The 27353-nt window shown below is 40.8% G+C and overlaps 1 protein-coding gene across 1 annotated transcript in view; it reads left to right on the forward strand.

Annotated features, from left to right (window-relative positions):
• LOC127690775 (uncharacterized) overlaps positions 1 to 26908 on the forward strand; it is a 42611-nt gene extending 15703 nt beyond the window's left edge. The window contains exons 6-7 of the mRNA XM_052190299.1: positions 19422 to 19594; positions 26806 to 26908. Coding sequence (XP_052046259.1) covers positions 19422 to 19594; positions 26806 to 26908 — 276 coding nt within the window. The remainder of the gene's footprint in view (positions 1 to 19421; positions 19595 to 26805) is intronic.
• Positions 26909 to 27353: the final 445 nt, after the last annotated feature.

A 27353-nucleotide genomic window follows, 5' to 3' on the forward strand; every position in this document is an offset into this window, starting at 1 on the left:
TAAAAAGCCCTTGAACAAACTGCAGAGACACAAGTCTGGTGCATTCTGCAGGAAACATACAGACCTCCTGTCAGTGGAAGTTGACGTCACTTTCCCTTAAATAAAAGTCAGCAAATGTTTGAAGAATAGCCATTTGAAAAGTCCCACATTGATTTTCTGGAGTTACCATAACCAAATACCACAAAGTAGATGCCTTAATGAATATGGAATTTTTATCCTAAATTCTGGAATTCAGGAGTTCAAAACCATGGGGACTTAGTTTCTTTTCCTGTTGCTGTTACTAAATACCCTTAGACAAGGACCATCTTACTGTACTGCTCAGGCAATGTGCAGGGCCCACCGTCATGAGTGATTCAGCTGGTGAGGAGCAGGGACAATTGTAACACTTTCATGGCCCCAGGCCCAGCTCTCCTGCCAGGAACAGTTGGGAAGGTGGGGGACTGCATCTCTCCTGTGGCCATGTCACCTTACAGAAGACAAGTGGCAAAGTCTTGTTGTGCATCTCTGTTGTGCTCACATTCTGGGGCTGGCTCACTGTTGCTCCTACAACCTGGCCCAGCTCTGTTGTGCTGTCCAGGTGATGTACTGGGCCTGATCCTCTGAGAGCCACAGCTGGTGAGGGGGTGGGTAAGCTGTCCTGCTCTCTTGTCTCTGGGAGAGCATTCCTGTCTACCTCAGATGGTAAAGGGTAAAGACAGAAGGGCATCTCCCCTGCATTCAGGCCACCTCACTTCAAAGGGGGGGGGCGCAGGGCCTGCTCTTCTGTTATGAAATGGGAATGTGTAAGGGGACATGGGCACAGGGGCAAAGTTCATGAACAGAACACAAATAGCTTATGCTCTAAGATCAAGAATTGACAAATGGGACCTCATAAAATTACAAAGTTTCTGTAAGGCAAAGGACACTGTTAAAAGGACAAATCGGCAATAAACAAGTTGGAAAAAGATTTTCACCAACCCTACATCAGATAGTGGGCTAATATCCAATATATACAAAGAACTCAAGAAGTTAGACCTCAGGGAACCAAATAACCCTATTAAAAATGGGGTACAGATATAAGCAAAGAATTTTCACCTGAAGAAATTCAGATGGCCTAGAAGCAACTTAAGAAATCCTCAATATCATTAGTCATTAGGGAAATGCAAATCAAAACAACCCTGAGATTTTACCTCATACCAGTCAGAATGGCTAAGGTTAAAAACTCAGGAGACAGCAGGTGTTGGTGAGGATGTGGAGAAAGAGGAACACTCCTCCACTGCTGGTGGGGTTATAAGATGGTACAACCACTTTGGAAATCAGTCTGGCAGTTCCTCAGAAAACTTGGCATGACACTTCCAGAGGACCCTGCTATACCTCTTCTGGGCATACACCCAAAGGATTCCCCGGCATGCAATAAAGACACATGCTCCATTATGTTCATAACAGCCTTATTTATAATAGCCAGAAGCTGGAAAGAACCAGATGTCCCTCAGTGGAGGAATGGATCCTAGACTCTTGCAAAGAATTATAGACTATTGATATTTGTGGGGCCAGGACACTTGGGGCTGAAGGAAGCAGGCCTGAAGCAGAGTCTGTTGAGGCCTGTCCAAACCCTGGACATCTCATTCTTAGATTGACAGCAATAGGATTGCTCCCTCCCTGCCAAGTCCTACCTGTTCTAATGCATGTAGCCCTGTTCCTCACCTTTGCCCACCATGGGAGGTCCCTTAGCCAAGTAGTCAGGTTAAATTTCCTTTTACCTTATATGGTCATGTCCAGGAGCACCTGGAATTCCACCTTATGCTAATGACGCATCCTCAGCACACTGGCCCTAACCAATGGTTTACAGTTAATTTGAAAGCTTTTTATATCTGTTGATGATTGTTTTGTGACCAATTATATGGTCAATTTTGGAGAAAGTACCATGAAGTACCTTCTGAGAAGGTATATTCTTTTGATTTAGAATGAAATCTTCTATAGATATATATTTAATCCACTTGGTCCAAAACTTCTGTTAGTTTCACTGTGTCTCTGCTAAGTTTGTGTTTCAATGATCTGTTCATTGAGGAGAGTGGGGTGAAGTCACCCACAATTATTGTGTGAGGTGTAATGTATGCTTTAATCTTTAGTAAAGTTTTCTTTTTACAAATGAGTATGCTCTGGTATTTGGAGCATAGATGTTCAGAATTGAGAGTTCTTCTTGGTAGATTTTTTTCTTTGATGAGTATAAAGTCTGTGTCTTTTTTTGATGACTTTTGGTTGAAAGTCTATTTTATTGGATATTAGAATGGCTACACCAGCCTGTTTTCTGGAAACATTTGCTTGGAAAACTGTTTTGCAGCCTTTTACTCTGAGGTAGTGTTTGTCTTTGATGTTGACAGGCTTTTCTGTATGCAGCAAAATGTTAAGTCCTGTTTAAGTATCCAGTCTGTTGTTCTATGCCTTTTTATTGGGAAATTGAATCCATTGATGTTAAGAGATATTAAGAAATAGTGATTATTGCTTCCTGCTATTTTTGATGTAATTTTTATGTTTGTGTGGTTATCTTCTTTTGGGTTTGTTGAAAGAAAATTAATTTCATGCTTTTTCCAGTGTGTAGTTTCCCTACATTTGTTGGTGTTTTCCATTCGTTACCCTTTGAAGGGCTGGATTTGTAGAAAGATACTGTGTAAATTTGTTTTTGTCATGGAATACCTTGGTTTCTCAATCTATAGTAATTAAGATATTTGCTGGATATAGCAGTCTGGGCTGGCATTTGTGTTCCCTTAGATTCAGTATGACATCTGCCCAGGCTCTTCTGACTTTCATAGTCTCTGGTGAGAAGTCTGGTGTAATTCTGATAGGTGGAACTTTATATGTTATTTGACCTTTTTCCCTTACTGATACACCATTCAGAATGGCTAAGATCAAAAACTCAGGAGACATCAGGTGCTAACTAGGATGTGCAAAAGAGGTACATTCCTCTACTGCTGGTGCGATTGCAAGCTGGTACAACCACTCTGGAAATTAGTCTGGCCTTTCCTCAGAAAACTGGGCATGATAGCAGTTGCTGGCTAGGATGTGCAGAAAGAGGAACACTCCTCCACTGCTGGTGGGAGTGCAACCTGGGACAACCACTCTGGAAATCAGTCTGGAGGTTCCTCAGAAAACTGGGCATGATACAACCAGAGGACTCCATTATACCACACCTGGGCATATACCCAGAGGATTCCCCAGCATGTAATAAGGATGCATGCTCTAGTATGTTCATAGCAGCCCTATTTATAATAGGCCGAAGCTGGAAAGAACCCAGATGTCCCTCAACAGAGGAATGGATACTGAAAATGTGGTATATTTATACATTGGAATACTATTCAGCCATTAAAAACAATGAATTCATGAAATTCTTAGACAAATGGATGGAACTGGAAAATATCATCCTGAGTGAGGGATCCCAATCACAAAACAACACTCATGGTATGCACTCACTGATAAGTGGATATTAGCCCAGAATCTTGGAATACCCAAGGCACATTTCACAGATCAAATGATGCCCAACAAGGAGGAAGAACAAAGTATGGATCCTTTGGACCTCTGTAGAAAGGAGGAAATACCCACAGAAGGATATACAGAGGATTAGGGTGGAGGAGAGTCTGAGGAAAAGACCATCCAGAGACTACCCCACCCAGGGAGCCATCCTATATACAGTTACAAAACCCAGACCCTATTGTGGATGCCTACAAGTGCTGGCTGACCAGAGCTGGATATAGCTCACACTTGGGAGGCTCTCTTAATGCATGATAAATACAGAGGGGGCCACTCTCAGCTAGCCATTGAACTGAGCACAGGGTCCCCAATGGAGGAGCTAGTGAAAGGACCCAAGGACCTGAAGGGGTTTGCAGTACCACAGGAGTAACAACAATATGAGTCACCCAGTACTCCCAGAGCTCCCAGGGACAAAACTCTCAAACAAAGAGTATACATGGAGTTAACCATGGTTCAAGACACATAGACAGTGGAGGATGGTCTTGTTATACACCAAAGGGAGGTGAAGCCCTTGGACCTAAAAAGACTAGAAGCAGTAGTGTAGAGGAATATCAGGATAGAAAAACAGGGGAGGGTTGACTGGGAAAGGGGAGATAGCTTATGTGATTTTTGGGTAGGGGGGAACTAAGAAATATAACAACACTTGAAATGTAAATAAAGAATATATCTAATAAAAAAGTATTAAACAGGTCTGATAGAATTCTTCACTAAAACCATCTGGTCCCGTGCTTTTTTTTTTTTTTTTTTTTTTTTTTTTTTTTTTTTTTTTTTTGGTTGGGAGACTTTCAATGACCCCTTTTATTTCTTTAGGGGTTATGGGACTCTTTAAATGATCTATTTGATCCTGATTTAATTTTGGTGTTTGGTATCTGTCTAGGAAATTGTCCATTTCCTCCAGATTCTCTAGTCATGTGGAGTATAGGCTTTTATGGTAGGATCTGATGATTTTTTGAATTTCCTCTGTTTCTGTTGTTATATCTCCCTATTTTTGTTTTTTTTCAAGACAGGGTTTCTCTGTGTAGCCCTGGCTGTCTTGGAACTCACTCTGTAGACCAGGCTCGCCTTGAACTCAGAAATCCGCCTGCCTCTGCCTCCCAGAGTGCTGGGATTACATGCCTGCGCCACCACCGCCCGGCCTTCTCCCTTTTCATTTCTAATTTTGTTAATTTGTATACTTTCTCTGTGCCCTTTGGTCAGTCTGGCTAAGGGTTTATCTATCTTGTTGATTTTCTCAAAGAACCAGCTCCTGGTTTTGTTGATTCTTTGTATCTCTTTGTTTCTACTTGATTGATTTCAGCCCTGAGTTTGATGATTTCCTGTCTTCTACTCCTCCTGGGTGAATTAGCTTCTTTTTGTTCCAGGGCTTTCAGGTGTGTCATTAAGCTACTAGTGTATGCTCTCTTCATTTTCTTTTTGGAGGCACTCAGGGCCATGGGTTTTCCTCTTAGCACTGCTTTCATTGTGTCCCATGACACAATGAAAACATACCCATAGATTTGGGTATGTTGTGTCTCTGTTTTCATTAAATTCTAGAATGTCTTTGATTTCTTTCTTTATTTCTTCCTTGACCAAGGTATCATTGAGTAGAGTATTGTTCAGTTTCCATATGTATGTTTTTCTGAAACATAAAAGCTTTCTGTTGTTTTTGTTGCTATTGAAGACCACTTCTACTCCATAGTGATCTAATAGGAGGCATGGGATTAGTTCGATCTTCTTATATTTGTTGAGGTCTCTCTTGTGACCAATATATGATCGATTTTGGAGAAGGTACCATGAGGTACTATAAAAAAGGTATAAGCTTTTGCTTTAGGATACCTACAAAAAGGTATACTCAACACAACCAGAAAATCTGGAGGAAATGGACAATTTCCTAGACAGATACCAAATACCAAAATTAAATCAATATCAAATAGATCATTTAACAGTCCCATAACCCCTAAAGGAATAGAAGTGGTCATTGAAAGTCTTCCAACCAAAAAAAAGCACAGGACCAGATGGTTTTAGTGCAGAACTCTATCAGACCTTCAAAGAAGACCTAACACCAATACTCTTCAAACTATTCCACAAAATAGAAACAGAAGGAACACTACCCAACTCCTTCTATGAAGTCACAATTATGCTGATACCAAAACCACACAAAGATTCAACAAAGAAAGAGAACTTCAGACCAATTTCCCTTATTAATATTGATGCAAAAATACTAAATAAAATTCTTGCCAACCAAATCCAAGAACACATCAAAACGATCATCCACCATGATCAAGTAGGCTTCATTCCTGGGATGGTTCTATATATCGAAATCCATCAATGCAATCCACTACATAAACAAACTCAAAGAAAAAAATCACATGATCATTTCATTAGATGCTGAAAACGCATTTGACAAAATTCAGCATCCTTTCATGCTAAAAGTCTTGGAAAGAATAGGAATTCAAGGCCCATACCAAAACATAGTTAAAGCAATATACAGCAAACAGGTAGCCAACATCAAACTAAATGGAGAGAAAGTTGAAGCAATCCCACTAAAATCAGGGACTAGACAAGGCTGCCCTCTCTCTCCATATCTTCTTTTTAATTTTCTATATTCTTTGTTTACCTTCCAAATGATTTCCCCTTTCCCGGTTCCCCCTTCCCCATTTGTCCCATAAGCCTTCTTCTCTCCACCCATTCTCCAATCACCTCCCTCCTTTTTCTTTGTCCTGGTACTCCCCAACAATGCTGGATCAAGACTTCTGGGATCAGGGCCCTCTCCTTACTTCTTCATGAGAGTCATTTGTTATGCTAATCATGTCTTGGGTATTCAGAGCTTCTGGGCTAATTAATATCTACTTATCCATATCTTTTCAATATAGTACTTGAAGTTCTAGCTAGACCAATTAGACAACATAAGAAGGTCAAAGGAATACAAATTAGAAAGGAAGAAGTAAAAATATCACTATTTGCAGATGATATGATACACTACTTAAGTGACCCAAAAAACTCCACCAGAGAACTCCTACAGCTGATAAACAACTTCAACAAAATGGCTGGTTATAAAATCAACTCAAGCAAATCAATAGCCTTCCTATACTCAAAGGATAAGCAAGCTGAGAAATAAGTTAGGGAAATGACACATTCACAATAGCCACAAACAATATAAAGTATCTTGGTGTGACTCTAACCAAACAAATAAAAGACCTGTATGACAATAACTTCAGGTCTCTGAAGAAGAAAATCGAAGAAGACCTCAGAAAATAGAAAAACCTTCCATGCTCATGGATTGGCAGGATTAATATAGTTAAAATGGCCATCTTGCCAAAAGCAATCTACAGATTCAAAGTGATCCCCATCAAAATCCCAGCTCAGTTCTTCATAGAGTTAGAAAAAGCAATTCTCAAATTCATCTGGAATAACAAATAAACTCAGGATAGCTAAAACTATTCTCAACAGTAAAAGAACTTCTGGGGGAATCAGTATCTCAGACCTCAAGCAATACTACAGAGCAATAGTGTTAAAAACTGCATGGTGTTGGTACAGGGACAGACAAGTGGACCAATGGAATAGGATTGAAGACCCAGAAATGAACCAACACACCTATGGTCACTTGACCTTCGACAAAGGAGCTGAAAACATCCAGTGGAAAAAAGAGCCTTTTCAACAAATGGTGCTGCTTCAATTGGAGGTCAGCATGAAGAAGAATGCGAATTGATCCATTCTTATCTCCTCATACTAAGCTCAACTCCAAGTGGATCAAGGACCTGCATATAAAACCAGACACACTGAAACTAACAGAAAAGAAACTGGGGAAAACCATTGAGGACATGGGCACAGGTGAAAAGTTCCTGAACACAATACCAATAGCTTATGCTTTAAGATCAAGAATTAACAAATGGGAGCTCATAAAATTACAAAGTTTATGTAAGGCATAGGACACTGTCAAAAGGACAAAATGGCAACCAACAAATCGGGAAACAATCTTCATCAACCCTATATCCAACAGAAGGCTAATATCCAATACATACAAAGAACTCAAGAAATTAGGCCCCAGAGAAACAAATAACCCTATTAAAAATGGAGTACAGAGCTAAACAAAGAATTTTCCCCTGAAGAACTTCAGATGGCTGAGAAGCAACTTAAGAAATGTTCAACATCATTAGTCGTTAGGGAAATGCAAATCAAAACAACCCTGAGATTTCACCTCACACCAGTCAGAATGGCTAAGATTAAAAACTCAGGAGATAACAGGTGTTGGCAAGGATGTGGAGAAGGAGGAACACTCCTCCACTGCTTCTGGGATTGTAAGATGGTACAACCACTCTGGAAATCAGTCTGGCGGTTCTTCAGAAAACTGGGCATGACACTTCCGGAGGACCCTGCTTTACCACTCCTGAGCATATACCCAGAAGATTCCCCGGCATGCAATAAGAACACATGCTCCACTATCTTCATAGCAGCACTATTTATAATAGCAAGAAGCTGGAAAGAACCCAGATGTCCCTCAATGAAGGAATGGATACAGAAAATATGATATATTTACACAATGAAATACTACTCAGCAATTAAAAACAATGAATTCATGAAAATTTTAGGCAAATGGTTGGAACTGGAAAATATCCTAAGTACCCAATCACAAAAGAATACACATGGAATGCAATCACTGATAAGTTGATATTAATTAGCCAAGAATCCCTGAATACTCAATACATAATTAGCATATCAAATGATTCCCATGAAGAAGGAAGGAGAGGGCCCTGGTCCTAGAAAGGCTTGATCCAGCATTGTAGGGGAGTACTAGGACAGGGAAATGGGAGGGGGTGATTGGGGAGTGGGTGGAGAGAAGAGGGCTTATGGAACATATGGGGATGGGGAAGCTGGGAAAGGGGAAAACATTTGGAAAGTAAACAAAGAATATAGAAAATTAAAAAAAAAAGAGTTCAGTAATTCAAGTTCTATTCCTAAATATAATAAAAGCAACATAGTGCAAACCAGTAGACAATATCAATATAAATGGAGAGAAATTTGAAGCAATCCCATTAAAATCCAAGACTAGACAAGGCTGCCCAATCTCCCCCATCTACTCAATATAGTACTAGACATCTAGCCAGAGCAAATATGTAAGAAGAGGGGAACAAAGAGATACAAATTGGAAAGGAGGAAATCAAGATACTACTATTTGAGGATCATATGACAGTATACATAAGTGACCCCCAAAAATCCAGGAAGAAATGAAATTCCTATGGCTGATAAACAAATTGGATGAATATGAAATCAACTTGAACAAACCAGTAGCTTTACTCTACTCAAAGGATAATTGGGCTGAGAAAGAAATTAGGAAAACTACACCCTTCACAATAGTCAAAAATAATATAAAATATCTTGGTGTGACTTTAACCAAGCAAGTGAAATATCTGAATGACAAGATTTTCAAGTCTCTGAACAAGAAAACAAAGAAATTGAAGAAAACCTTAGAAGATGGAAAGACCTCTCATGCTCATTGATCATCAGGATGAATATAGTAAAAATGTCCATCTTACCAAAGCAATCTGCAGATTCAATGCAATTCTCATCAAAATTCAGATTCAATTCTGCACAGAGACAGAAAGAGCAATTCTCAAATTTATCTGGAATAACCTAAAATGCAGGATTTCAAAAAACATTACCAATAATTAGAGAACATATGGCAAAATCCTTATCCCTGATCTCAAGCTATACTACAGAGCAATAGTGGGAAAAATGGCATGGTATTGGTAGAGAGAGGCAAGTAGACCAATGGAATAGAATTAAAGGCCTAGAAATGAACCTACACATATATGGTCACATGATCTTTGACAAAGGAGCCAACAACATACAGTGGAAAAGACAGCATTTTTGACAAATGGTACTGGTTCAACTGGCAGCCTGCATGTTGCAGAAGCAAACTGATCCACTCTTATCTCTTGGACAAAGGTCAGGTCCACATGCATCAAGGAATTCCACATAAAACCAGATATGCTGAATCTAATACAAGGGAAAGTGAGAAAGAACCTTGACCACATTGGCACAGGGGAAAAGTTCCTGTACAGAACACCAATGGCTCATGCTCTTAGATCAACAATTGACAAATGGAACCTCATAGGATTGGAAAGGTTTTATAAGGCAAAGGACACTGTCTATAGGACAAAATGGTAACCCACATATAGGGAAAAGACCTTTACCAACCATACATATGATAGAAGGCCAACATCCAAAATATACAACAAACTCAAAAAGTTAGAATATAGAGAACCAAATAACCCTATTAATGAATGGGGTACAGAGCTAAACAGAAGATTCTCAACTGTGGGATCCTGAATGGCTTAGAAATACTTAAAGAAATGTTCAACATCCTTAGTCATTAGGGAAATGCAAATCAAAACGACCCCAAGAATGCCCATAATACCAGTCAGAATCACTAAGATCAAAACTTCAGGTGCTTCAGATGCTGTCAATGGTGTGGGGAGCATGGAACAGTCCTACTTTGATGGTGGAACTAAAACCTGGCAAAACCAGTATGGAAGTCAAACTGGCAGTTTCTGAGAATTTTGGAAATAGTTCTACCTCAAGACCCAGTGCTACCCACCACAGTCCATATACCCAAAAGATGCTCAAATATATAACAAGGTTACATGACCCACAATGTTCATAGCAGCTTTATATATAATAGCCAGAAACTGATTACAATCTACATGTCCCTCAATAAAGGAACGGATAGAGAAAATGTGGAATATTATACAATGGAGTAGTACTCAACTATTTAAAACAATGACTTCATGAAATTCATAGGTAAATGGATGGAACTTGAAAATATTCTGATAATTGTAACCCTGTCAAGAAAGAACATGTACGGGATGTACTCGCTGATAAGTGGATTTTAGCCAATAAATGCTTGGAATAACTGAGATACAACTCACAGACCCTATGAAACCCTAGAAGCAGAAAGACCACATCAACGTGTAGATGCTACAGTTCTACTGAGATGGGGGACGAAAAGAATCTTGGGAAGTGGATGATGAGAGGGATCTGGGAGGGATAGAGGACAGGGAGGTAAAAAGAGGTGCTGGTTCTGATATGGGAGGAGATGGGGAAGAAGTATAGAGGGGCAGTAATTTGAAAGGAGGTGTGCAGCTGTGGAGGAGAGGGAACTGTGGGTAGCTATTGTAAAGTCCCAGATGCCAGGGACCCAAGAGATTCTCAGGGAGGACATAAGACTAAATATCCCACAAAGGGGAGTTAGAACATGTAGAGACCATATCCAATTGATAAGGACTGCCATGTTTGAGGAATGGGATCAGACAACCACTTCAAAAATATTAAATCAGAATTCCTCCTGTCTAAAGAAATGCAGGGACAAAGAGTGGTGCAGAGCCTGAAGGAAAGGCCAGCCAGAGACTGCATCACCTACGGATCCATCCCATCTGCAGACACCAAACCCAGGCACTACTGCTGATGCCAAGAAGACTGATGTTCACAGAAGCCTGATGTAGCTGTCTCCTGAGATGCTCTGCCTGAGCCTGATCAAAACAGATGCAGAAGCCTACACCCAAACATCGGACTGAGCATGAGCACCCTGATTGAGAAATTAGGGCAAGGACTGAAGGAGCTGAAGTTGTTTACATCCCCATAAGAAGTACAACAATATCAACCAAACAGAACACCCAAATTTCCCAGTTACTATACCACCAACCAGAGTACACATGGCAGGATCCATAGCTCCAGTTGGATATGCTGCAGAGGACTGCCTTGTGGGAGAGGAGGTCTTTGGTCCTGTGCAGGATTGCTAACCCAGGGTAGGGAAATGCTAGGGCACTGAGGCAGGAGTGGGTGGGGGTTTGAGGGAACATCCTCATAGTGACAGGTGTAGGTGTGGAGGGGAGATTGGTTTGTGATGGGGAAATTGTGAAGGGTGATAACACTTGAAATATAAATAAAAAAGATAACCAATAAAAAAGAAGAAATAACATAAAACAATCATAAATGGAAGCATTGATGGAGATAGTGTAAAAAGGAGATCAGGAGCTACAGACCCAAGCATCACCAACAGAATACAAGAGATAGATATGAGAATCTCAGACATAGGAGATACCATAGGTTGTATTGAAAAGCCAGTCAAAGAAAATATAAAGTGTAAAAAAACTGCTAACATCCATAACATCCTGAAAATTCCTGACATAATGAAAAGATCAAACATAAGAATAATAGAAATAGAACAGGGTAAAGATTATCACTTAAAAGGCCCAGAAAAGATAGAAAAAAAACTTCCTTACCCTAAAAACAGAGACAGTCATAAATGTCCAAGGAGCCTATAACACACCAAGTCAATTGGACCTGTACAGAAAATCATCCTGTCACATAATAATCCAAAGAGTAAATGGACAGAAAAAGAAGGAAAATATTGTGTACTGAAATGGGGGAAAAGTCAAGTAATTTACAAAGGCAGACCTATGAGTATTCACCAGAATTATCACCATAGATGATAAAATCCAGAAGATCCTGGACAAAAATCATGAAGACCCCAAGAGAACACAAATGCCAGCCCTGGCTACTATACAAAGCAAAACTCTCTATTATCATAGATGGAGAAACTAAGATATTCTGCAACAAAACCAAATTTAAACAATTTCTTTCTACCAATGCATCACTACAGTGGATACTTGGAGCACAATTCCAACAGAGGAGTGTCACTGTACCCAAGAAAACACAAGAAATGAATCATCTCACAAGAACCCCCAAAGAAACGAATCTCTGTCACTCACAAAACCACCATGAAAAGAAAAATAACTGAAATTAACAATAATCTCACTCTAATATCTTTCAACATCAATGGATTCAACTTCCCAATAAAAAGACATAGGCAAGGAAATTGTAAATAGAAATAGTATGCAGCATTTTGCTGCAGACAAGAAATATACTTCAGTGGCAATGCCCAGGCAGTGAAGCAGGAGTGGGGAGGTGGGTGGGGGTGTACCTCATAGAAATAGGGTAAAGTGGGGAAGGGATACCGGGTTTGTAGAGGGGAAACCTGTAAAGAGGTTAAGATCTGAAATGTAAATAGATAAAATATCCAATTAAAGAAAAAATAAGTTAGTGATAGAAAAAAAAAAAAGAAGGATTTGGAGTCATCTTATACCAGGACCTTAAAAGCACACCTGAAATGTCTAGAATGAAAACAAGCAAACATATTTAAGAGAATTATATGTCAGGAAATACTCAAACTCTGGACTGAAATAAGCAAAAATTAAATAAAGAACAAGATACAAAGAATCAAAAAAAAAAAAAACCAAATAGTCAAGAGCTGGTTCTTTGAGTAATCAACAAGATAGATAAACCGTTAGCCAAACCAACTAAAGAGCATAGAGATAGTACCCAGATTACCAAAATCAAAAATGAAAAGGGAGACATAACAACAGAGACTGAGGAAATAAAAAACTTATCTTGTCCACAAGAAAAACCTATGCTCAGCAATTCTGTAAAATATAGAACAAAAGGAATATTTTATTTTATTATTTTTAAATTGATGAGTGCTCTGTTGCACACAGACCCACATGTCAGAATGGGGTATTAGATCCCCTTAGAGATTGTTGTGTGATCCCCTCTGATTGCACGGAATTGAATCCAGGACCTCTGGAGGAGCAGCTAGTGCTCTTACCTGCTGATTCACTCTCCAGCCTAATAACACATACCAAAGTTAAATCAAGATAATATACACTATATAAACAGTCCCATAACCCCTACAGAAATAGAAGTAGTCAGTAAAAAACATCCAAACCAAAACCAGCAGCACAAATTAGGGAATTGATTCTCAAATCTGGAATGAGTTTGCACATATCATGTTTGAGACCTTAAAGACAGGTGATTTTCGATCCAACCCTAGTACTTCCAGATGCCTTCAAGCCTTCTCATCTACAGACCCATGAAACAAAAGTTACTGAAAAGGGTGAGGAACCAGATATATTAGGTCCATGGAAGCACTGTGTAGTGGACCTATCCAGGCTCTTTGATAATGCATCATCAGGCTGGTCCACTTGTCTAAGAGCTGGGATGGCTACCAGTATTCTAATGAAAGAAGCAGAGAAGTGAACTCTGGGTAAGCATCTTATACTTACAGCAACCCATGCAGTTGATATTCTTCTCAAAGAAACACCAGAACCCTGGCTGTTCATTGCATGTGTGAAACAACAGCAGGTCTGGGAGTCTGGTTTGAAAAGCCCAATGTCATCAATCCTGCTACCATCTTGCCAGATGATGGCCCACAGAAGTTCATCAAGAATTGTATGAGCTAGTACCTCAAGTACAATATTGAAAAGATAAGGAGAGAGGGGGCAGCCCTGTCTAGTCCCTGATTTTAGTGGGATTGCTTCAAGTTTCTCTCCATTTAGTTTGATGCTGGCTACCGGTTTGCTGTATATTGCTTTTACTATGTTTAGGTATGGGCCTTGAATTCCTGTTCTCTCCAAGACTTTAAGCATGAAAGGATGCTGAATTTTGTCAAATGCCTTTTCAGCATCCAATGAAATGACCATGTGGTTTTGTTCTTTGAGTTTGTTTATGTAGTGGATTGCATTGATGGATTTCCGTATATTGAACCAACCCTGCATTCCCGGGATAAAGCCTACTTGATCATGGTGGATGATCGTTTTGATGTGTTCTTGGATTCGGTTGGCAAGAATTTTATTGAGTATTTTTGCATCGAGGTGCATACCATGTCTGTTCTTTTGTGTATGGGTTACCTCACTTAAGATGTATTTTTCAGTTCCACCCTTTTGCCTAAGAAATTCATAAATTCATTGTTTTTAACAGCTGAGTAATATTCCATAGTGTAAATATACCACATTTTCTGTATCTATTCCTCCATTGAAGAACATCTGGATCCTTTCCAGCTTCTGGATATTATAAATAGAGGGATGCTATAAACATAGTGGAGCATGTGTCCTTATTACATGCTGGGGAATCCTCTGGGTATATGTCCAGGAGTGGTATAACAGGGACCTCCAGTAGTATCATGCCCAGTTTTCTGAGAAACCACCAGACTGATTCCCACAGTGGTTGTACTACTTTGCAATCCCACCAGCAGTGGAGGAGTGTTCATTTTTCTCTACAACCTCTCCAGCACCTGCTCTCTCCTGAGTTTTTTAACTTAGCCATTCTGTCTGGTTTGAGGTGAAATCTCAGGGTTATTTTGATTTGCATTTCCCTGATGACTAAGGATGTTGAACATTTCTTTAGGTGCTTCTCAGCCATTTGATATTCCTCGGGTGAAAATTCTTTGTTTAGTTCTGTACCCCATTTTTAATAGGATTATTTGGCTCTCTAGAGTCTAACTTCTTGAATTCTTTGTATATATTGGATATTAGCCCTTTCCCAATTTGTTGGTTGCTGTTTTGTTGAATTGACAGTGTCCTTTGCCATTCAGAAATTTTGTAATTTTATGAGGTTCCATTTTTCAGTTCTTGATCTTAGGGCATAAGCTATTGGTGTTCTATTCAGCAAATTTTCCCCTGTGCCCAGGTGCTCAAGGGTCTTCCCCAGTTTCTTTTCTGTTTATTTCAATGTGTTTGGTTTTATGTGGAGGTCCTTGATCCACTTGAACTTGAGATAAATTACAAGGAGATAAGAATGAATCAATTAGCCTTCTTCTGCATCCTAGCTGCCAGTTGAACCAGCACCATTTGTTGAAAAGGCTATCTTTTTCTACTGGATGGTTTTAGCTACTTTATGACCACAGGTGTGTGGGCTAACTCTGCCAGAAAATATTCTCAGGGCTCTAGGAACTAAGCTTCACGAGCTATCTGACTAGTATCCACAATAGTTTCTCAGTTGGTCAGAACAAAGAATGTTATAATTAAACCACCTGGCCTGATTTATCAATGCAGTGTCAGTTTTATAGTGAAATAAAGGCAACCAGAAATATTTCTTCCAGAATTGGGCACACATGAGGGGCCAGAGATATGGTCAATTGTGGGATACTGATGTCAGTGATATCTGGCCTGGTAGCAGAGGATAACAGTACATGCTTGTTTTCAATAATACTTTCTCTGGCTGGGTAAAAGGTATAAAGACTAATCTGAAAATGCTCGAAAACTTGTCCAGGTACTGGAATTTTACCACTGCTTTGGAATAGTTTTAGATAATAGTTGAGTGTTCATAGCCAAAACTTGTCAATTATTTATGAATTATTTATGAATAGATGGAACCATCATTGTGCATGCAGACATCATAATTCTGTTACCATGGAAATAAAGAAAAGTTCATTAATGGAGACACAACAAAACTCTCAGGAGAGTTCAGGGAAGGGTAGATGGGCTTCCTTCATAATTTGGGCCTATTATACCCAAATATAGGAAGGGATTCATCCTTATAATATTTATTTGGAATGCCTCCCCAATTTCTTTCCAGGCTCAGAGATCATCAGGTACCCAAACTCTATTACTTTTTTCGTTATCTAGGCCCTCCAGTTCTCCATAAACGATATTCATCTGACTATCTGAGACCCAAACTGGACTTCTGACTTCCCCAACATCTCCACAGACACCTTTAAACCTTGTTGTAGTGATTATACGTGGCTTAAGGTGGTAGTCAAAGAAAACACAATCAATTTAGAAAGGACTTACATGATGTTCCACTCTTATACCTGAGAGGTTAGATGGTATTTTGCCACAGATTTGGCACACCAAGGTCAAGAAGGCAAAAACCGCAATTGACGATGTCAAAAGGAGTCCCTCCTGAAATTATGGACCCATTAAGATAGGCGTTCACCAGACCTGAAGTTTTTCTAACCCTTACCCATCCTATTCAGTCTTAGGTATCTTATGAGTGCAGGATCATAGTCCAACAAGGGCCTCAGGCCTGGAACAAGGAACTCAGACAGGTAGATACTGGAGAAGGGAAGGCTAACAGGACTACAGAGCAGCAATCCAATGTCCCTGTTGAACTTTGCTCACAGAAGCCTACCTTGTATGGTTGTAATTCAGAAATGGAGAATGTTGGATTTTATCTTTCAAAGAATGAACATAAACTTTACAACTTGACATTCCCTTATACCTAAGTTCCTGTATTAATAAGAACAAAGGAGCTTCATTGCAAAAACGGGTTCCTAAAACACAGATTTCATGAAAACCCATTATCTTTATATATGGAAACCATGTCTCCTGTCAAAGCATATGCACAATAAAAATACAGTCCAACTTGCATAAAATTAAGGCCCCAGGAGAATAATTGTTGCCTCTGGGAAACAAGGAGACCTGGGAACTTGGACAGAATATTACATGAATGGAACAGGGAAGTAGACTTATAATGGAGAAGAATCTCCCTCATCCAAGTATCCTAGAGATGTAGGTACTACTGAAGATGAGCTGCCCATGCCAAGACCCTAACAAAGTCTCCCCATCCAAAGTTCTTGACTTGTAATAAAGCAGAGAGAAATCCCTAGCTTTGGAAGAGGAATGTGCCAAGGGCTATCTCCTGGGTCAAAAGAGCAACCCCAGAAAAGAGCACATCAGAAACTGGCCAATATGAGCCAAGCTTGTTAGCAGGTAGGCCATGGTACTTCCTCATGACATCATCAATAGTCACTTCTCTGGACAATCTCTTGTATCCAGGAGAACCCTAGAATCTTCTGTGATGTCACCAGTGTTGTGGTGACACCAACTTCCTGTAGAGTATTCCTTCAGAGCCTACTGGTTTCAGAAGCAGGCATGCTGTCCATGCTGCGCAGGATATTTCGGAGGGAGAATAGAATACAGACAGAGAACAGGCCTAGGCAGAAGAGGAAGAAGGAGGCTAATCTTCTGTCATGTTGGCAAACAAGAAGGAGGAAATGGTCATGGGGAAGGCACAGTAAGTCCTGGGCAAGGGTCACGGAGCTTCCTCGAGGATATGGGCTTGAGCCAGTCCTTCCAGAAATAGGGCTTATGACCTGGATCCTCAATATTACTCAAAGGCAGACCCAGAGTCAAGAATTTGAGATGATTAGTTTAGCAGACATCCAGGAATTGACAAGCCTACAGTTGCTTTGCTGAGAGATATTAATTTACTCATAAGTGGCAAATTATGTCAGGGAGAAGCTCTGTGAGAATAGTAACATGTTGCTGTCAGCAAAGAGTGTTGAAGCCCTTCATCCTAAATAGTTTCCTGCAGATTTCATGAGTATTGATTCCAAGTACAGAAAGAGATATCCCCTGTTCATGAATCAAGGTCTTAGACACTTTGGTTTTGAACAAACATGATGTGACCTGGCTCATTATATGGGCTAGTGTAGTAGACTGTGCTCACATCACCCATTTTATGAAGCCCTGACAGGTGTTCACTTGTGGGAGATATTAGGTGCTGGTGTTTATGGTCACTCTTCTTTGTGCCAAGCATTATGGACTACATTGTCTGATAAGAGCTGCCAATGCCCTCCAATTCTTCTTGCCTGGGTCTGTTTATATAATTCAGGGCTAGGGGGACTGCAGTAATGAGTGAGGCTTATGTTTAGTGAAGGTGGTTGGGATCAGGGGCATAGCTGAGGAGTCCAGCTTGAAGATGATTTCCATTTCTTTCAGGGATTCACTGTGCCTCTAGCATTTCCTCTTCCTTGGTCTTATGTTTGGGAGTAAGCATGGTTTCTCTGTTCCCTGTCCTATTATCTCTACAAGTTTACTAGTGTTGATCTACCTGCAGGGTCTGTTGGGAAGGCATCATCACAACCATCCAACATCAGTGAAGAGGAGCAGAGAATGAAGAGTTTGGACAAGCCCAGAAGGGATCTCCAGAAGCTGAAAAGTGAGAGACGAACTCAGGGAAAACCTGGCCAATTACACTAACCAGGATTTGAGTGACATGTAGTCATTACGCCCAGTTTTTTTTGCTATCTTGAGCCCTCTCTGTTAATCCCGGGTTTTCTCTTATCACAGGAGGCTATACCTCCAAGCTAACCTCATGTACAAATTCATTTTGCCTATTGGATGTTCAACTCAGAACTTGAAGTTCACATAGGAGATGTGGTCACAGGCTCTTTTGATTCCTCCAAAAGTATATCAAAGCCTGTGGCATGATTCACAGTCTAGGGATAAGGGGTGTGTGAGCTCTCTTCCTGCATTTTTAGAAGCCTGGACAGGTGTTTGTTTGTGGGAGATGCTAAGTACTGTGTGTTTAAGCAAATCACTTTTGTAATTGACCTAGAGTTGCTTTGGGTGCAATTCGTCCAGTCAAGAGCTACAGGAGCATGGTCCCAGGTGCTGCCTCTCATTGTGTTTGGATTGGCTGTCTGCTTTTCTCCGATTTTTTTCATGATACTCTGAGATGCCACATCATTGTATTTATGTGACACTCTTATTATATTTGTGTGAGTGTGAGTGTGTTTGTGTGTGTGTGTGTATGTGTGTGTGTGTGTGTGTGTGTGTGTGTGTGTGTGTTTTCCACTAATGATCTGTGGAGTTTGTGTTGTGTGAGGTGGTTTTGTCTGACTCAGTTTCTACGTAATGGTAGTGATGAGGCCAGGGAGCCTCATTTCCAGCAGCACAGCATGTGACCTCTGTGTTCACCTTGGGAGAACAATGAAAACTTCTAGTGTATGTTATAAAGCCTTTTCCCTATAAATACTGATTAAGTCATTTGTGAATTAATGTACAAAAGAACTAATGATTGACAATTCATTATATGAAAATGGAAGAAGAGTCATCACAGGATTAAGGTTGACCTAGGCCAGTGGCACAGGCTTCTGGAAAGTTGTTCGAGAGCTATTATATTCCTTCAAGCCCTCTCAGAGAGCTAAACCATGCCAGCTCCCTTCTCTTACTTCCCTGGCTCTACTGGCCCCACGTGAAGGTTAACAGGTTTCATAAGCACCTGGGAGAACCAGTACCAGGGAGGAAGAATGTGGCAGATAGGGGCTGGGTTAACTGATGATTCAGCTTGAAGTGATGTGATCCTTGTATCCTTAGTTCATGGGCTCATTTGCTATTTGCCCTACACCTTCCCACAGGAAGAACTTTGAGACATTCATGCTTAATATGCAATACCAGCAAAAGATGACTGACCTCAAGAAAATGCCACAGGAGCTCAGTGTGGCCTTGTCCAAGTACAAGGAACTAAGTAAAGAAAATCACTCATACTGGTGAGTGACCACCATGGTCATGACCCAAGCATTAGGCACAGAGTGTGTCTGCCCATCCTTGACTTTGAACCAAAGTGAGGGCTCAGGTTATATATACTGCATACCTCTTAAAAGGAATCCTGACTCCTTCAAAGCAAGGCTCTAGGTTTTTTACCTCTTCAAGTCATTTTGACAAAGTGTGAAGAGTCTGTGAGCCCCTCCAACCATTATACTTTCCATCTCAGCATTCTTGAGATAGAAAAGGTTTGAACAATGATGGGGATATCAATCAACCTTGAGCCTCTTGGGCTCTGAAAGTAGATTTATAGGTCTGGTTTCCATGAGACACATAGACAGATTGTGTAACTTTTAGGTGTATAATCCTTTCCTAAAGAAGATTGGCTCTCTAATTACAGGTGGTTTTTAACACCATGGGCACATTAGTGCACATGGAGCCCATGTCCTCTTCTGGAAGATATAAGTCTCCCTATTGCAGTCAGTGTTTTCAGAACTACCTTGAGTATTCTGTAATATGGCTGTCCTCTGCATTTGAAATTCATCTATGAGATATTCCATGGCTAATCTGGACTGTAGTCTGAGGCTGTCTGGGGATCAGGACCACTTGAAGGGGTTTGGTACTTGGAGGAGTAGGATGAAGATGGATGCTCCCTGGGAGTCACCATATTTTGGTTTTGGCTCAGGATGAGTAATAGTCACTTCCTGGGTGAATATAACCATCAAAAGCACAAAGTCAATATATTGTAGACTGAGAACAGACATGTGCTATGGGAGCAGATTTCACTGGAAGAGGACACCAAGTTAACAAACATTTTGTGTATAAAAGCCTTCAAGATTTTGTATGACCCACTACCAAGCAGTAGCAGGTAGGATGAATGAAACATCACAGGCAAGCTGCTCTCTTGTTAACTATAATCGGAGTCAAGTACATTTAAGCATCCTGAAACTTATCTAGGCACTCTACTATGTCTCATCCAGTTGTTCATTTCTCCTATTAACTACAAGACTTTCTGTGGAGTTAGCCTCTTGTAGGACACTGGACAATAGACAAGTAGATCCTCCTGCTGAAGTTAAAGCTGCAGTTTATTACGATGTATAGTTTGAACACACATTATACACCTACATTATCTTAGAAGGTTCTATGTGGGTGCCTCCCTTGTAGTAATAGAGAACTTTGATAAAGTCATGTCATTAGCTCATTTGCTTTGTAGGAGTCATTTGAGAGCATTTGCAAGACGGTCTCTTTACCCTGCCTAGATATTTGTTCACACTGAAAGAGACTGAGTAGCATCCTGTCAGTCCCGATTTCTGTCAGAATTGCTAGAGTTCTTTCCAAGAGCTTATATTGTGGAGCTGACTAGATGAACAGGGCTGTGTGGAAGACTTCTCTCAGGCTGAGGGTTGGTGTGAGAGATGTGAGGCTTCAAGACTAAAATTTCACAAGCTCCCTCAACATAGTCTAAGATGTGTGCTCCCTAATCACTTTTAGTCCCCAAGGAATGGATAGAAGAGTCCTTAATCTCACTTGAAACACCAGCTTTTCATAGTCTATATTCAACTGTTGCTCTACCATGTGGTCTCTTCATACCTTCCTGCTCACTTATGATTTCTGTACAGTGTGTGTGTGTGTGTGTGTGTGTGTGTGTGTGTGTGTGTGTGTGTGTGTGTGAAATACATGTATGTGCAAATGTGTATATTGGTGGGTGTGCTGAGAGGCCAGGTACTCACATGTGGTTTTGTTCAGTCTTTCTGTAACATACTCCCCTGAGCCCAGGTCTCTCCCTGAACTTGAAACTTCCTATTTTGCTTCAGCTGTCTGACCAGCATCTTAGAATATTCTGTCACCTTTTAGACAGAGATCTTTGTATCATTTGATCTCTTGTCGTTTTTTACAAGGTTCATCTGGACATAAAGAGGAAAGACATGGTGGTTTTTGGTATATTTTAATGCAAACATTTTAGTGTTTTTGCTTTTTCTGTTCCTTTTTGTAAGCACCAATTTTTTGTCATGGAGGAATCCAATTCCTTCTCCTTCAGCTGTCAGACACACACTTTGGCCTACTGTTCCTTCTCATGAGCTTTCTTTTCATCAGGCTGAAATCACCAGGAAGCGGAAGGAGGGTGTTGGTGGGCCAGGATAGGTCTTACCCAACAAACCTGGGCTCCATGTAACCCACAGGTGTGGTTTTCAACCCAATAATGCCTTATTAAACAATCAGAAACCATATTGTCAACACTTAAAAGTGAATAACTTCATATTTAGCTCAGCCCACCCTTCCCAAATCTAACCATGTGACCTCAGATTCAATTTCCCAATCCTTTCCTCATATGTGACAACTTCCAGACCCTGGGTTTGGAGGCCCATCCATGTGAGGAAGAACCACAAGGCAGACACAGTATTGTTGTAACCAGAGCAGGACGTGGCACACAATAGGGGGTTTCAACAACAGCTAGCTGCAGACATGAGACAAATCATGGCTCCAAGGATCTAGGTGGTCCTATTGAAAGAACCGTTAGGGACCTGAACACCAGCCTCTCATTGTAACATGAAAGTGTGGGGCACTTGGAGGTCAAGGGGCACGAATTCAGGCATTCAAGGCTCACAAAAGTTGGCTGCCTGGCCTGGTGGGAAATCGGTGTGGTTGGTTGAGGGACCACTAGGCTACCCCACCTGGGTTCTCCTCAGAATCCAGTAGCCCCAGAGATCAAGTGTCTTCCTGAAGTTCCATGTCTGGGTCTCTCCACTGCCCTGGGACCTTCACACAGTGCTCTTTGTCTCCCTACCTTGTGGATGGCATCAGCTGTGGCAGAGGCCACACAGACCCTGGGATCAGGGGCTTTCCAGGCATCTTCCACTCCTGCCTCACCCTCTCTTCCTACCCCAGTCGGCCACCATTAGCTTGTCACTCTAGAGGAGTTCCTGCACGCCTGACAGCAACCCCTTCCAGATCTAAGGTATGGAGTGCTGCCTCAGGATGCTACTTGTGGAATTATCTAGGAAACAGGTCCTCTGCTCTGCCCTGTGGCTCCTCCCTCAGAGGGTCTTGGGCCACAACCCCTCCTAAGACAAAAGGCCAGGCCCCAATCTAACTCTATTTTAATTAAAGTCATTAGTAATAAACAAAAAGTCAAACTATATAAATATTTTAAAATTAAAAATTAGACTTCTTTTCCTTCCTTGCCCTAAATAACTCTCTGGAAATTCATGGTGTCTCTTACTGGCTTCACCAGGAGGATTCACAGAATCCTAGGTTTCATCCCTCTGCTGATATTATTTTGCTGATTATATCATATGCATGGCTTTCTTCAGTACAAATTCCCTCCCACAGATTTGTAGAGTGTTGCTTTTCAGAAAAATCATTGCCTGTTAATTCACTTGCCTCCTTCTGACTGACATTCAGGACTTTTTTAAACGCATGAACTATAATGTGTTGTAAAGTTCCTGGATAATAACCATGGTGAACTGTGTTAATTGGTAATACCAGGGTCTTCAGAGAAGTAGCCAAGGTAGGTTTAGAGAGCACAATATGCTTCATCTTGGAGTTTTCTTGAAGATGATCTTGGAACCCTCTATGTTAGAACCTTGAATCTTGTGTGGATCAGCTTGTCTCTACAGAACTTACAACATAATTGTTGGATCAGCAAGTATGTGCATGGAAAAAGTTCCTGACAAGGAAATAAGTACTGGCTGGGCGACACAACCTTGGTTTGTCTAAGAGCCTTGTATACAGCTTAGCTTCCACTACTTCAAGTGACAGTAAATGTGCTGAAACATAGCAGTCTTTTTATTGATATTTGTGTATGAGATGGGTGTAGTGTGTATGTGTTTGTGCTTTTGCCCAAGTGTGTGTTATGGTATTTATGTCAGGTATTTGAGTTATGATAGGTCCTTGTTGTTGTTGCCTGCATATACAAGTGTGTACTAATGTATTTCTTCTATAGGGGTATTTGTGTGTGTGCATGTGTGTGAAGACATGCACTTGTCTCTGTACATATATGTATATATTTGTATGTATAGATTCATATATTCACTTGGTAAGTAACATTTTAAATAATAATAGAAAACACCTTTAATGAGAAAAGTCCTCTGCCATTTAATTTTGCATCAGGGAAACATCAAACACAACAGCCCAACCTCATGCCTCTCCACCTAGCTCATTAGAACATAAGGAGACAAGATGGTACAAAGTCAGATTTTCAAGGTTTGTAGAGGAAAAAGTATTTATGTGTACAGAAATAATTTGTAGGAAAACAAAGGACTGTGGTACGTGGAGACATGAATGAGGCTGCTCTGTCAAATCTATGTGTCTGAGAATCATAAAGGCTGGCTTAGTCTTTGTGTCCCTTGTCTGCTCTTGGTGAATCCTGCCTGTGCACTGGAAGGTCAGGCGGCTCAGCGCATCGTCTCAGCATCCTAGTTTGTTTTCTTCATTAACTACTACCATTTTCTTTCCATCTTTGACTAAATTTGACTCATTTTTCCTTGTCCATAGAGTTTGTCCAGGGTATTATAATTTGAATGATTGAGTTCCTTGGTGCTGCATCTGTACCAAGCCAAAGGGCCATATATATGGTGAAGTGGAAGAACAGGGCTGCCTCAGACTCTTGATAGTCTGAATCACAATGATTCAGCTCTGTCTGTAGCCCTCTGTAACTGCTATTATTCAAAATCATTTGTTCTGAGTTAAAATCTTCTCAAGGAGTGCTGGGAGAAATGAATACCCCCAGACATTACTGATAGTGTAAAATGGTGTATCCCTTTGAGATGCCATGTACAGCTTTTCTGGAAGTTGAACTGCAATGCCCAATGAGCTGGCAATTCCAGAACCAGAAGTAGGTGTCCACAGAGAAATAATGGTATATCATGGTTTTAAGAGTATATTTAATAGCAGTCCCAAACTAGAAACTATTGAATTGCCCATCAGTCAAGGAGTAAAAATTACACTGTAGTTCAGCCTTTATAGGGACTATTGCCGGTATGATAATACATGCCACCATTTGGCTGTGAACTAATCAGTCTCATTTTCCTCAAAATATCCCTGACATAATCTCCTTTTTTTTAAAGATTTATTTATTTATTTATTTATTTATTTATTTATTTATTTATTTATTTATATGAGTACACCATTGCTCTCTTCAGACACATCAGAAGAGGGCAACAGATTCCATTACAGATGGTTGTGAGCCACCATGTGGTTGCTGGGAATTGAACTCAGGACCTCTAGAAGAACAGTCAGGTGCTCTTAACCGCTGAGCCATCTCTCCAGCCCCCTGACATAATCTCCTTACAGGGAGAAAAGATTCACTCTGCATTCTGGTTGTGGAGATTTACTAGTTTACTGGGCTCTTCGCTTTGGTTCCAAAGTACCACAGGCTATGGTAAATGGAGGGCCTATTGGAAGGTGCTGCTCACTTTGGAACCACTGAGGAACTGGGAATAAGAGGCAGAAACAGGCTGGTCCACCTCTGTCCAATGTGCCTTTGCTGGGAACCAAGCCTACTGTGCAGCTTTAAGGTGCTAAGCAGTTTTGGCTAAGAAGTCAGTACCACAAATTTCTATCTTTTTATAGAAAGCACATTATTGACTGAACTGTCTATAGGCTATGCCTACTATGCTTTTATCCCATTCAAGGTTTTTTTTTTTTTTAAAAAAAAGATTTATTTATTTTATGTATGAGTGACTATACTGTCACTCTCTTCAGACACACCAGAAGAGGGCATCGGATCCTACTAAAGACAGTTGTAACCCATTAATCACATGGTTGCTGGGAATTGAACTCAGGTATTCCAGAAGACCAGTCAGTGCTTCTAAAAGTTGAGCCACCTCTCCAGCCTTTTATTTTCAATTCAAATTGATTTATTTTATGCCTTTATAGTATCCTTGATAATCTCATATTATCATTAACTGGGAACATAAACATGTTTCAGCAATCAAGTACAGTTCTATCTGTGAATACATGTGCTTATGGGTGTTCAGGACTATGTATGTGTGTGTGTGTGTGTGTGTGTGTGTGTGTGTGTGTGTGCCTGTCTGTTTGTCTGTCTGTCTCTGTCCCTCTATCTCACTCTGTCTCTGTCTCTTTCTCTGTGTGTGTGTGTGTGCCTGTTTGTCTGTCTGTCTCTGTCCCTCTATCTCACTCTGTCTCTGTATCTTTCTCTCTGTGTGTGTGTGTGTGTGCGCGCGCGCACGCGCGCGCGCGCGCGCGTGCCTGTCTGTCTATCTCTGTCCCTCTCTCTCACTCTGTCTCTCTGTCTCTCTGTCTCTCTCTCTCTCTCTCTCTCTCTCTCTCTCTCTCTCTCTGTGTGTGTGTGTGTGTGTGTGTGTGTGTGTGTGTGTGTGTGTGTGTGTGTGTGCAAGGCTTGCCTGAAATGATGCAGCATCATTTTGATGTCTCTGAGATGACTTGACAGGAACCAATTTCCTCTACCTGTAAACTGTGTTATTTTGGTGGGAGGAGTCTTTGTCCTTCTTCATGCCTCTCCGCCTCAGTCAGCAGGTAGGAGAACCAAAGAATACGGTTCTAATAAAGTTCAAAAGAACTTCTGCCCATGAAATATTTGTGGTCCATGGAGTTTCTGGTGATTCTGAACTCCTTCTTCCCTTCTGAGCTCTCTGGTATGACCTGAGACATTTGTCCCTTAAGTCTCCCAACAAATAATCCTAAAGGAGCCATAAATGTAGCAGAGGTATCTCTTCTTTTCTTCATCAATATCCCTTTTAGACTTCAATGCTTACTCTTTGGAAGATCTGCATGCAGTACACACTTGCTGATTATAGTATCTCTTCAGTGTGCATTTCCTGTGAGATGGATTCTCTGGGGCTTCACAGATATATGGTTTCACTGTGGAACTCAGGCAGTATTATCACTGTAGATATAATAAGAGCCTTTACTTCAATGCTGGGTAGGCTTGTGAGAAGGACTTGTGTATAATGTTCAATTCAGACATTGTATCACAGTTATATTTCAATATATTATGCATGAACTATTGTTACTTCAAGTCCACCCAGTGTGTAGTTCACAGTTCCCTATCAAGCAACATTTAAAGCTGTGCAAAACATCCAGGGCCAGGTCCACTTCGGCCTTTTTCCTTTGGGGAACCAGGACATGACCTCAGCTGAAAGTCATTCTGCATTGCGCTGCTGAGTAAACCTGGTGTTTGCTGGAGAGCTGACATGGCAAGTTCTCAGCAGGCCTTTTTCTCTTCCTCCTCTAGGTCTGAAATATTCCAACTGAAGCTCAAACGGGGCTCAGACCATGTCAAGATCTCCCTCAGACACAACTCTTCACCAGGAGCACTGAGTGTGGAAAGCAAGTGAACAACCACTGCATCTCATCCCTGCAACCACGGCCATCTTGGGCTGCATTTTTTTCCTTTTTGCCGTTTTATATGTGATAATGCCTTTATTTTGTCTAGCCTCTAGTCCAGCAAGACTGCATGTCTGGAAGGTTTCAGAGAAGTGCTGAGGGACATCAAGATCTTCTGTGCATCCAGGAGGAACCTGAGAAGGTCAATTTTTGCTGGTCCTGATGGGTCATCAAGAATTTTTCCACAGTGATCAGTCATGTGAACTTGAAAGAGTTTGAGGTATCATCTGTCACATGTCTTGCACAGGAGTAATACCTTGCATAGCCTTAGAAGGACTTTTCCATCAGCAACTCCCCGACACACAAATATGAGGTATACCTACTTTCATCTTGAAGAGATTCTTATCGTCATTGACTGCCTTTGCACTAATTTTCCAAGGCCAGCAAAAACAGGCT

This window comes from Apodemus sylvaticus, chromosome 8 (assembly GCF_947179515.1).
Source record: "Apodemus sylvaticus chromosome 8, mApoSyl1.1, whole genome shotgun sequence".
NCBI classification, from domain to species: Eukaryota; Metazoa; Chordata; class Mammalia; order Rodentia; family Muridae; genus Apodemus; species Apodemus sylvaticus.